Genomic DNA, 13,675 nt, shown 5'->3' on the forward strand with positions numbered 1-13,675 from the left:
CCCGCCACCAGCCCCGGAGGGGAGGCCAGCTACCCCACCCAGGGCCTGCACCCACCCTCCACGCGTCCCCGGACCTGCACCCGAGGCAAAACGGCGGCGCCCCCCGAGCCCCCACCCATCCACCACCAACCAGGGCAAGCACACAGACACCCCAGGTCAGCCGCCGAGGCCCCCCAGCTTACTCAGGAAGTTACCGACACAAGCAGTCATCCCAGAGTCAATTCCCAGCCACCAACTAGGCCACCCGGGAGATGAAACCACAGTCAACCACCCCGACTAACTAGTGGAGTTGAATATAGAAATATATAGAAATATTGCACTTGTTTTTTAAATGAGTAAATAAAGCATACTGTTTTTCACTGCAGGTGATTCAGACAGGTGCCACTTATGATTATTAGCATGTTCAAAAAGGCATAAGTAACAAAACGCTGATCATAAATGAAAAAACATCATTGCATTATTTATTATATTCATTTCTTTTTGAGTGGAGCCTTACTTAATACATATATACTGTATATGTGTGTACATTTATTATCTGTGAGCATTCTCTGTGTATGCTGGAGGGCTTTCTTCAGGTGTGAATTCCATGTTGGAGTACAGCTAAAGAGAAAGAAGAACGTAGAATCTGTGACAATATGCTTTATGTACAATTGATATTGTTATTTATGCTATTTTGTCATTAATTATGCAAGCTCTCATGTAGATATAATGGAATGTCAGAAAGTCAACAAAAGATCATTTGACCAGGGGTCTTATGATTTTATAATGAGACAGTGAGGGATGGCAGTGTATTTCCATTGAGAACTGACATAATTGCACTTCTCTTACTTGTGAGTTCATAAGACTTGGAACAGGGATGGGAATCTCATATGTATTCCCAACTGCAGCAAGCTCCTGCAAGGAGAAATATACAACAGACAGGGATCACTTGTCAAATGATTGATTCATATTAAGACAACTCACTGGAATTTCAACTCACTGGAATTTCAAAGCAAACAGCTTTGCATCCAAACGCGGCGATGCAGATGGAGATGATGAGCTGAAGCAGAGAGAAAACCAGCAGCACTCCACTGATCCCATTAGTCTGGCTGTGAAACTAGCAAGCAAACATGAACAGCATTTCAGCTTAACATATGATGATGTAACTCATAGTATTCCATTCATATCTTAGTGTAGTGATAACAAATCAAAGCTGAAATTTAAATGGCTGGGATTTCTTACTATAATCTTACATAAGATATACAAACAAATGTATAGGGGTGGCACAGTGCTGTAGTGGGTAGCACTGTTTCCTCACAGCAAGTAAGGACTGGGTTCGATTCCCCGGCTGGGTGACTTTCTGGGCGGAGTTTGCATGTTCTCCCTGTGTCTGTGTGGGTTTCCTCCAGGTACTCTGGTTTCCCCCCACAGTCCAAAGACATGCAGTCAGGCCAATTGGACATGCTACATTGCCCCTAGGTGTGAGTGAATGTGTGTGTCTGTCTGCCCTATGATGGACTGGTGACCTGTCCAGGGTGTGTCCTGCCTTCTGCCCAATGACCGCTGGGATAAACTCGTACTTTAAAGCAATTAGTACGAAATTTTGAGCGAAAATGGCGATCAACCAAACTGGAAGTATTCCACTCTGCTTGGAAAGACAGTATTGTTGAATATAGAAGAGAAATTAATAAAGCCCGCTCAGAGTATCTGGCCTCTCAGATCGAGATTAATAAAAACAACCCTAGAGTTCTCTTTAGTGTTATTTCTAAACTGACTAAAAATCAGGCAGGTACTGATCCTCAGATTCCAGCAATCCACACTAGCAATGCTTTTATGGACTATTTTGATAATAAAATCGAAAATATTCGGGACAAAATTCAACAGATAAATAGCACAGCTTGTCTGTCATCTGGTGTGGCTGATATAGAACAAAATCCAGCTACCGAAGTCAGGTTGGAAGTTTTTAACCCACTACATCATTTAGAACTGGAGAAAATTATCTCCTCATCAAACTGCACAACCTGTACACTTGATGCAGTTCCCACAAAACTATTAAAACAGGTATTACCAGACATAATTAAACCACTATTAACAATAGTAAACTCATCATTAAACCTGGGGTATGTTCCCAAAGCCTTTAAACTAGCAGTAATTAAACCTTTGATCAAGAAACCAAATCTTGATCCTAGTGTACTATCTAACTATAGACCTATTTCAAATTTACCATTTATTTCTAAGATTTTAGAAAAGGCCGTGGCCCAACAACTTGGCTCTTATCTGCAAAGAAACCAGATCTATAAAAAATTCCAATCTGGATTTAGGCCTCATCATAGCACTGAGACAGCTCTAGTTAAGATAACAAATGATCTGCTTCTTGCCGCTGACCAAGGCTGCGTTTCTTTACTGGTACTTCTTGATCTGAGCGCAGCTTTTGATACAATAGATCATAATATCCTCCTAGAAAGATTAGAGAAAATGGTCGGTATAACTGGAACTGCCTTATCATGGTTCAAATCATACTTGACCGATCGTTTTCAGTTTGTGAGGGTAAATAATATACCCTCCAATTATACAAAGGTTAGATATGGAGTTCCACAAGGCTCTATCTTAGGACCGTTATTATTTACGTTATACATGCTCCCCCTGGGCAAAGTTATTAGAAAACATAATGTTAATTTTCATTGTTATGCAGACGACACGCAGCTCTTCATATCAGCCAAACCTGATGACAAACAGAGAATAAAGAAAATGGAGGATTGCGTAAAAGATGTGAAATCATGGATGTCACACAACTTTCTTCTATTAAATAGTGATAAAACAGAAGTTCTTCTATTAGGCCCTAAAGCTGCTAGAAATAAATTATCACACCTAATGTTGAATCTGGCCGACTTCTCAGTCACACCTGGTTCAACAGCTAAAAATCTTGGCGTTATCATAGATTCAGATCTAGCATTTGATAAACACATATCTAATGTTACTAAAACAGCTTTTCTACATCTCCGTAACATCGCCAAGCTAAGAAATGCTTTATCCTTACATGACGCAGAAAAATTTGTACATGCCCTCATTACGTCAAGGCTAGACTACTGTAATGCGCTACTGTCAGGATGTTCTAGCAGTAACTTAAATAAACTTCAGCTAGTTCAAAATGCTGCAGCCAGGGTCCTTACTAAAACTAGAAAATTTGACCATATTAGTCCAGTCCTATCAGCTCTTCACTGGCTTCCAGTCAAATTCCGCATAGACTATAAAATTCTCCTGTTAACGTATAAAGCCCTACATGGGCTCGCTCCTGAGTATCTGAGAGACCTTATCTCCTATTATGAACCACCACGATTACTTAGATCACAGGGTGCTGGCTTCCTAGTAGTTCCCAAAATTCAGAGAAGCTCTGCAGGAGGAAGAGCTTTCTCTTATAAAGCGCCCCAACTCTGGAATAATCTCCCCGATAATGTTCGGGACTCAGACACAGTCTCAATCTTTAAGTCTAGACTAAAAACTTACTTGTTTAGTTTAGCTTTTGGTAGTTAATGTTAATTCCCTTTAGATAAGGCTGCAGATCCAGGGGTTCATGGACATAGTGAATTGTGGGTAAACTGAGATGCTGGTGCTGCTGTCACTCACTACATGCAGTCACTCAGGTTTGTGGACGGTGGAGTGGGTGAATGCCAGTGTCTCAGGGAGCCTCCGTGTCTATGTTACCTTCTGGCTCTCTCCCTTTAGTTAGGCTGTCATATTCAGACCTGCCGGAGTCATTAGTCACACTCTGATAATTTTTTACATTTTCTGTTCTTCATAAATCCAGTCTAAACTAATTCCTAAATCTTTCCTTCCTCCGAGTTACTGACTGTCCACCGGTCCGGCCCAATACTGATGGATGTCCCACCCTCAAGTCCCCCTGTCCCCCTGATTGACCAGACTGATGGAAGTTTCTGGAACGCAGCTTCTCCACTACAGATCACATCCAAATCTATATGAACTCTAATTGTTTCCACTGTTGATTATACACACCTGAATATATTAGAACTGCGTGGATGTAAAATTGACTTTTCAATGTTTAACTTATAAGTTGTCTGACCAGTGGTAGGATGGTCCCCCCTTTAGATGTGAGTCTTGGTCCTCCCGAGGTTTCTTCCTCCTCCAGCTCTGAGGGAGTTTTTCCTTGCCTCAGCGCTCACGGGGGTTCTGTATATTCTGTATATTATGTTCAGTGTTTTGTCTGATTCTCTGTGCTGTGATTCCCATTTTTGTAAAGCTGCTTTGTGACAACATCAGTTGTAAAAAGCGCTATATAAATAAATTTGATTTGATTTGATTTGATTTGGGATAGGCTCCAGCACCCCCTGTGGCCCAGAAGGAGAAGTGGCTTCGAAGGTGAGTCTCATGCATTCATTCTGAACTCTGCAGATATACAGGCTATATGCCTCCTGTCCACTAATTTAGCTGACCTTCTCCTCATAGCGATTTCTGGAGACTGCATTTATTTATTTTTTTGTGGTCATTCTGGTCTATTTTGCTTGGTCATAGCTGGGATGAGCCAAGCCCAAAGTCAGAGGTACAGCTTTTCCAAAATGCCAATAGGCTGTTCTTGATGATGTCATCTAATACTATCAATTACAAAAAAAGTCACACCTCCCTTTTATAACTGTAACAGACAGTCCAGTAAGTAGCCGGAGAACAGAGTTGCACGGTTTCATCATTAACAAGGTCAATTTACAAGGGAGCAAAAGCAAAGTTGGATCTCACAACTGCAAAGTAATAAGACACGCACCAATGAAAGGTCAATTAAACAATCCATACGCCGTCCAACAAGACCACACCAGTTCACTGGCCCAAAAGCCATGTCCAAGGACATGAGAATGATGGCTGTTACTGCAGCTATAGCACTGAACACATTCATTACCAGAGAGGCTTTCACCTACAGGAGAGGGGAAAAACAGAGTTATTGCAGTTTTGCTATATTATTTATATGTAATTATGTTATTATATATTGAATTACATAGTTAATCACACAATGTGTTGCATAGCTACACAGTGAATTATTTGCCAGAAATAAGCAAATAAGAAAAAAAAAGTAAAATTACAACAAGCTTTAATAATTGCCAGCAATAACATGGCTAACTGCTAAGGGTCAAACTGCAAGGTAATTGCCAGATATTATGTCTTTATATATCTTTATTACTATATCTTTAAGCTTTTTAAACCATAACTAGTATGACTTATTCAATAACTACAGTGAAACTGTTTTGTATGTATAGCTATTAGAGTGAGGAGATGCAGCATTGATCCACACACAGGCCGTTTTTAAGTGGTTAAGGAGTTTAGGGGTTAAAGCAGCGGTTAAATTAGACAATTTTTGTAGACATTTTTGGATTATCTGAATGGAAATATCTGAGCTCAGCTCAGTGCCAAGTGATCCACTACAAGCTACTAATTATGTCTCTCAAACAGGGGTCAGCAACATACGAATTCGGAGGAGCATGCAACTGTTGTGGCTCCACAGCAGAATTAGATTATTAGGTAAAAATAAAAGAATCCTCCTTTGCAGTAAAAAAAAAAAAAATTATATATATATTTGTATATTTTTTTTTAAAGATGGCGCTCACCGTGGCAGATGTCTTTGTCTGTTCCTCCTGCGACCGATGCTGTTTATTACTTACCTTAACTACTTTAAATTTATTTTAAATGTACAGTGCATCTACGGTGCAGTTAGTTACAGTAGAGAGGCACTCCTGGAGATCGGTAAAGTTTGTCAGGAACGTACCTTTAGCCTCTCAGACTTCAACTTACTTTTACGCTCACACTCCACCAGCACCAGCCGGCAAGGCCCAGCAGCACCGGCCTCGGGTGAGCAGCACAGCCGACAAACAGAGCAGCCAAAGCGGAAGTGGGGCAAGAGAGGTGGGCTACATTCTAGGCTAAAGGCTAGGGCTACACGGCCACCGCTACCTAGCCTGCTGCTAGATGTTCGCTCCCTCGAAAACAAGCTGAGTACCAGAATAACAACTAAGTGTGAGATCAGAGAGTGCTGTGCTCTTATTGTTACGGAAACCTAGCTCTCGGACAGCACGCCAGACTCCAGTTGGAAACGCACTCCGTCCACCACAGGGACCGCACGGCAGCGTTGGGGAAGAACAAAGGCAGCGGTGTCTGCATCTATGTGAACAACAGGTGGTGTACAGCAGACTTAGAACTGCTAATGGTGAAGTGCAGAGTCTTCTATCTGCCAAGAGAGTTCAGCTCTGTGTTTATTCTGGCTACTTACATCCTGCCATGCGTGAACTCGGCCACGGCTCTAGGGCTGCTACATGACGCTATTAGTAAACAAGAGACTGCACACCCAGACGCCGTGTTCATTCTTGCCGGTGACTTCAACCACTGCAACCTGAAGACTGTCCTCCCCAAGTACCATCAGCATGTAAGCTTAGCGATGAGGGACAGTAACATACTTGACCAAGTTTACAGCAATGTGAGGGGAGACTTTGGACAGTCTGATCACATCTCCGTGTTCCACTAACCAGCATACAGACAAGCACTTCCGGTGAGTAAGACTATCAAAGTGTGGAATGAAGAAACTGACTTGGTGCTTCAGGACTGATTTGACAGTACAGACTGGGATGTGTTCAGACCTGCTGCAAAGAACTGTACTGTTGATCTAGAGGACTATGCTTCTGGGGTAATGGGCTACATCAGCAGCTGCATTGAAAGCGCTGTCCCTACAAGGCCCTGCAGAAAATACCCCAACCAGAAACCCTGGATAAACAGTGAAGTTCAGTCCATGCTACGTGCTCGCCATGCTGCATTTCTCTCAGGCAAGACTGAAGATTACAAAAGGTCCAGATATGACCTGCGTAGATCTATCAAAGAGGCCAAGAGACAGTACAGGCTGAAGTTGGAAGGCTACTACACCACCACGGACTCCCAGCCCATGTGGCAAGGACTACAGCACATCACCAACTACTAACAGATGGGCAGGGCGGTCACAACCAGCCACACTACACTACTTGATGAGCCAAATGAGTTTTATGCTCGCTTCGAGGCCTTCAACCCTGGCCGCCCGAGAGACATTATGGCTACACAGAGCACATCATTCACTGTGACATCAGTGCAGAGAAGAGAATAAACCCGCGGAGAGCAACCAGCCCAGACAACATCCCCGGGCGTGCACTCAGGGGTTTGCTCATCAGAATTAGCTGACGGTTTTGTGGACATATTCAATCTGTCCCTTGTGCAAGCTTTTGTGCCATCCTTCTTCAAGTCCACCACCATTGTACTCCTCCCAAAGAAAGGCATTGTGACCTGCCTAAATGACTATCGCCCTGTTGCACTCACCCCAATTGTGATGAAGTGCTTTGAGAGGATAGTCATGACTCACATCCAGGAGACCATTCCAAACACTATAGACCCTCTTCAGTTTGCATACTGTCGGAACAGGTCCACAGACGACGCAGTGAACACAACCCTTCACACAGCCCTCACACACCTGGAGGGCAAAGACACATATGTCAGAATGCTCTTCATTGACTACAGCTCAGCATTTAACACAGTCATCCCACACAAACTCTCAGAAAAGCTCCTCACCCTCGGACTGACACCTGTTGTTGAACTTTCTAAGTACAGTGAGCACAGGGGTCCCCCAGGGCTGTGTGCTGTGCCCCCTTCTGTACACACTCTTCACGTATGACTGTGTGGCCTCCCAGAAAAACACCAGCATCATCAAGTTTGTTGATGATACTACAGTCGTTGGACTGATCACTGGTAGGGATGAGACAGCATACAGGAAGGTGGTGGCTAAGCTGGTGGCCTGTTGTCATAACAACAACCTTTCCTTGAATGCAGACAAGACCAATGATTGTTGATCCAAGGAGGAACCCCTGCACATTGATGAGACTGAGGTGGAGAGGTTGAAAACCTTTAAATTCCTCGACATCCACATCAGTGAGGATCTCACCTGGTCTCACAACACACACCTTGTCATCAGGAGGTCCCAGCAGCGACTGTACTTTCTGAGAAGCCTGAGGAAATTTGGCATGCCAGCCAAAATTCTCAGCACCTTCTACAGGAGTACGATCGAGAGTGTTCTTACCAGCTTCATCATGGTCTTGTATGGAAACTGCACTGCTCAGGACAGAAAGGCTCTCCAGTGTGTGATCAAAACTGCACAGTCCAGCTCAGGAGCAGCCTTCCCTTCCCTTCACTACAGGACATTTATCATGCCAGGGTCATCAGGAGGGCCCACAACAGGGTCATCAGGGACAGTACAGCTCCAGCACAGACTCTTCACACTCCTACCTTCAGGCAGACGCTACAGGAGTGTGAAGTCCAGGACTACAAGACTGATCAACAGTTTCTATTCACAGGCCATCAGGCTGGTGAACACCTCACTTTATGAACAGCTGCTCTACATATTTGCACATACACATGTGTAACTTTAATTTTATTTCAATTTTGCACATACTGTACATTTTTACTTTTACTTTTTACTACCATTTTTAGACTTATTCTTATATTTTCTTTTTTATTCTCTTAAGATTATATTTGGTGAATGGAGGAACAGCAAAGTAAGAATTTCATTGTACAGTCTAACTGCCTGTTTTGCTGTGCATATGACAGTAAAACTCTTGAATCTTGAATCTTGAAATCTCTGCTGATCACTGTGACACAGTTTTAACAATAAATGGTCATAAGGGCTGGAGTTAATGTATAACCGCTAATTAGCCTTTTAATTCTGAAGACCAGCATGCAGACTGCTGATCACCATAGCAACACAGTCAACAGTCTTGGCTAGCTAGTAGCTAACGAAAAGGCAAAGAGAAAGATTTAAGACCAACATTAATTTGGAGATAAATGGACTGCCAAACATTAAAAAGACACAAGGCTGAAGTCAGCTTCTCATTCTCCAGATTCTTGTTCTAATTTTCCTGTTCCAGCTTCAGCGGTGTAGCTGTTACATTCTGGCACCTAAGGCACCATTTAAGGTGGAATGGGAAAATTGGAAAAGGAAACTGGCGAATGAGAAGCTGACTTCAGCCTCGTAAAAAAAGTTAACTTTGTGATACATTTTACAAGAAACTATTTTGGGTCATTCTACAGAAGCATCCATTTTTGTGTCCATAGCATTTGCATATATATTACACTTCAAAAACATGTTAGGGTTACAATTTTTTTATATTTAAAAATAAAGCGGTAAGTTATTTGAACAATTGCACCTTCTTGAGCCATTTATTTATCAATATTGGTTTTTAAATTAATTGTCTATAATTCCAAGCACCACAGAAGTGCTCGTCCCCACAGTCATATGTAAATGGTAGGTGTCATGTTTTAAAGAAGAAAAAAAAATGTTTTTCTGCAATTTTTACTACAATAATCTGTACATGACTATGGAATATACACATTGAATGACCAAAAGAAAACAAATGGCAAATAAATATTATAAAATATATAATGAAAGTTGTTGTCCCCAGGAGTTGTGTCTTAATTTTATATAAAAATCACTCTGATGACACCACTTGACTTCCTTTTAGCTGTTTTCTGAAGATCGGTGAAGAAAAGCACATGGTAAGTCCACTGTCTTTACAGTTATCCGAAACTTTCTCATTTACCTCATAATTACATATGAAGCTTTTAGTTGAAATCATTGGTGTGACCTACTTTATTCTTAATTGTAAAAAAATAGAATACAAATGGACTAAATTACATATTTCAGTGGGTATTCCATGTTTGACAACGTGTGGTTTGATACTCTGTAGCAGCTATTCTGTAACATGCATTTTTCATTAAAATGTTACTGTCAGTGGTGTGACCTTTCTTATGTGTACCATCAATGAGAATTGGTAACAGCAGTGACGTCTATAGATAGAAAAATAAACGTTTCTGTAGAATGACCCTTTTACTTTTAGGTTTTCTGTCAGAGATGTGAGAAAACAGCTATAGCTAAGTTGAAGCTTAAAGCAGAGCAAGAGTAAGTCTGTGTTTTCATTTATATCAGACTTTTAGCCTGTACTAGTACATTAGCACATATTGAGACATATTTACAGCCAAAATGTTAAAATGGATTTGAAAATTTGTGGCTCCCAAGGTGGTTAGATTTTTGTTGAAAGGACAAAATTGCTTTTCTTAAAATTTGGGTTACCGACCCGAGCTATACTCGTTATTCACTTCATTGGAAAAGTCTTACGAGACATGTCTTTACTTCAACGTTACTCTCTAAGCACACACAAATCTGTACCAGCTGTACAAGGGGACCTGAGCAGCCCTCATCATCATTTAAAGGCTCTGTCAACAAAAGACAGCCAGTTATGATGGATTTCATTTCAATTTGAGATACTCTTTGCAAAGCATGGTGAACAGATAAAGTCATTGTTTGAAAAAACTTACATATTTCAATTTCTGATAAAACATACATTTACAGTAAATCCTGGCGACTGAGCTGCATTACCTTTACAGTTGTTATGCAAAAATACAAGACAAATGTTAAATATATATATGTTACTGTTACTGAGCTATAGTTCAGCTCATTACTGTAAATGTCCTGGAAGCTACATCACAGCAATCTTGTGTTCCAGGTGGCTGTTAAGTCACAGTATACAATTGCATCATGCATTGGGATGACTCCCAGAAGGAAACGGACTTCATTTCCCACACTCCACTGGGAGATCATATGACAGAGCAACTTCCTTCTGGCTCGGAGTCCATAACAGACTCCATTGCCCACAATACTTTGAGGAATCACATGACTTTTGATACTCGTTTGCGCACCTATCAGCGTTCACAATCTCCTGATTACTAAATGCTGTTCATCTGTGTATGTTGTTACATGACTAGAACAGTTTAGTATATAAGCCTGAGCTTTAGGTAGAAACAGTGCAAGGTATTGATTCTTTGAGAACTTGTTGAGTTTTACTCTTCTGATCCCATTTACCGTTTTTAGACCTTTGCTTTGTTTCCCTGCCTCGGCCTTTTGCTCGGCCCTTTTTGTACTTTTGCTCATCATATTTGATCTGTGTTTTTTCAAACCACTTGGCCTGTTTATTCAACTACGTAGTTGAATAAGTAGTCCCTTTGTATTTGTCCATCTGGTGTTATGATCACCATGGTGATCTTACTGTGTTTTTTGGATTTGACCCACACCTGTCATTAGACCACGCTTTTGCCTAGTGATAATAGAACCACTGTTGCCCTTTTTATCCGTGAGCATCTGGATTCTGTTGATTCTACACAGCTGTTATGTACGGCGAATGTAGTTCAGTATATTACAGTCAAAGCAATGCAACTAGTAGCCAGTAATTTACTGTAAGTTTACAGTGTAATATTTTACAGTGCAGGTAATTGTGAGGTACTGAGTCCAAAGTACTACATTAATTCATTACATTAATTTGGGTAATGTGACCCTAAGTTCCAAGGCACTCTAAACAACAGAATTGCACAGAAATGTCCAACAGGTTCTAGATATTAATGTTACATACTGTTGAGATGAATAGTTTAAAGAAATGTTTTTAAAAATAGTTTATAGTTTTGATTGCCTAATATTTTTACACTGTCCTGACTTAATGGTCATTTGCACATTGAGATAAGTAAATAATCCACCTCCTAAATTTCAGTTTAACTGCTATGTATGATAAAATTACTTGAAAACGTTGTTTGTATTGAAAATTCAAAAAATTTACTTTGCAAAAAAAGTCACTTTTAACTATGAACACAAAATTTGTAATGAAACTTTCTAGTTAAATTAAATTTAATTGTTTTACATACCAAAGATGGGCGAAGCTTCTTCTGCGCTATAATTGTTAGACAGCCAGTACTGATGTACTGAGGAGAAAGAAAGCAAAATGCTTTAAGTGAAAAGTGTTTAGATGTTTTGGGAATGATTTGCAACGCTGTATTCCCTGAAACATGAATATAATGACCAGCACTCACAAACAAAGCTCCCCAGTAAACAATACCAGTGTAGACAGAGATGGTGCTGATGTTGACCGTCAACACAATGCCAAACAAGAGGGTGATCACACCGATCATTATTTGGACGGTCTGTGGAGAAAAACAGAAAGCAGCATTTCATTCATCCAGACACAGGACAAAGAACTGCACCTATAAAGAGAGTCTAGAAGTTTTTTTTTAGTGTGTTTTTATTTTATAAAAATATATCTGCTTCAGAACGCTTCACAGTGTGTTTTCTGTCCTGTGTAAACTTGCATCTGGTAACAGCAGGAAGATGAGACGTCTGATGTGTAACCCAAGGCTTTGCTGTCCTATTTTAGGTTCTGCTGCAGCAGACAAGCAGATATGGATGAAAGCAGCAACTGTAGAGGGGTTACCTTCACATTTTTAGCAAATATCTCCAAACTGTGAGAAGCTCAGAATTTATTTTTGTTTTCTGTTCATTAAGATTTGGTCAGATGTTACTTGAATTGTCCAAAAGAAGCCAAGAACACATTTTAGACTTTTTACTGACTTGGAGCTTAGACCAAAATGATTTAGCTTTGAGTATTTATTGTCATTGTTCACATACACACACAGTAAAGTAACTAGTGAAAAATGGCATTAACAAAACATAAAAGATGAAATTGAATCTTTGGCCTCAACTGAAATTTTAAGTTCTTTTTGGGTTCTTGTGGCCTAGAGTGTTCTGTTCTCATTAGGATCTGCACTCTCACTCCTTTTCAAATGAAGTTGACTAAAATTATTGTGCTGTGAGTAACACTATACCTTTATTGTGTTTATTTTGATTAATATAATTTCTTAAATATCCATTTTGTCATTACCAAAACAATCATAACACTAGCAAAACTTTTTTTGACAGTTCCAGTTAATAATAACTAAATTACTAAAATAACTTGTATTTTTCATTAAAGTTTAAAGTTTAACTGCAGAAAATGTGTTTCAGTGGTGACAATTCTTAATATTTCACACTGATTTTCTTTGACACATTTACTTCAAAACCATGAGATTTAACTGCTCATGAGGGACAGGGATGCAGCCTCACTACCTGCTCTAAAATGCAGGGTGTAACTGGAGCGATAAGGCAGATGCATGCACTATGAAAAGTGAGATTTATTCTGGGCAAACCTGTACTAAGGGTCATAGAGCCAACATGGAGATAAGGTGGAACGGGCATAACGAAGCAACAAAACAGACAAGAACACAGAAAACAATGCAAACAGCACAATCAAACAAAGACCAACAACAAGGGGCAAACACAGGGCTTAAATACACGTGGGCTAACTAGGGATAACAGGACACAGGTTGAAACACAGATGGTAACAATCAGGGGTGGAGTCAGAAAACAAGGGGGCTGGATTGGGAATCAAAACGAAGAAAGCACATGGACATGTAAACAGACACACATGGACAGGACTGGGAGGGGCCAATCGTGGGGTGTGGTTAAAATGAGGCTCCACCTATGGATCAACAATCTTTGTGTTTCAGTAGTGACATGAAAATATGGGACAGCATTTTTTGTAATAAATCAGTAATTAAATTCATGCTAAATCTAAATATTTTAACTTCACTTTTAAGGAACAGAGTGATTCAGAGTGGTTTGGTGTGAAATGGCTTATTGTGTATATTTCTTTCCAGCAGTGGTGATAGGAACCAGGGGTCGCCATGACTACAACGCAAATACAGACATTTTATTTACCATCTAAAAGCCACCAGTGAGCCTACACATGTCTTCTGAGTATTATATGGAATGTTGATG

At 40.4% G+C, this 13,675-nt stretch overlaps 1 protein-coding gene across 1 annotated transcript in view; it reads right to left on the bottom strand.

The window, feature by feature from the left end:
• Positions 1–13,675, bottom strand: part of LOC119262917 — a 32,091-nt gene that overhangs the window by 15,388 nt on the left and 3,028 nt on the right. Inside the window, exons 3-8 of the mRNA XM_037536339.1 lie at positions 11,896–12,006; positions 11,731–11,787; positions 4,751–4,897; positions 980–1,096; positions 829–894; positions 535–600 (exon numbers count right to left, since the gene is read on the bottom strand). Coding sequence (XP_037392236.1) covers positions 535–600; positions 829–894; positions 980–1,096; positions 4,751–4,897; positions 11,731–11,787; positions 11,896–12,006 — 564 coding nt within the window. The remainder of the gene's footprint in view (positions 1–534; positions 601–828; positions 895–979; positions 1,097–4,750; positions 4,898–11,730; positions 11,788–11,895; positions 12,007–13,675) is intronic.

Source organism: Pygocentrus nattereri, chromosome 30, assembly GCF_015220715.1.
Source record: "Pygocentrus nattereri isolate fPygNat1 chromosome 30, fPygNat1.pri, whole genome shotgun sequence".
NCBI lineage: Eukaryota > Metazoa > Chordata > Actinopteri > Characiformes > Serrasalmidae > Pygocentrus > Pygocentrus nattereri.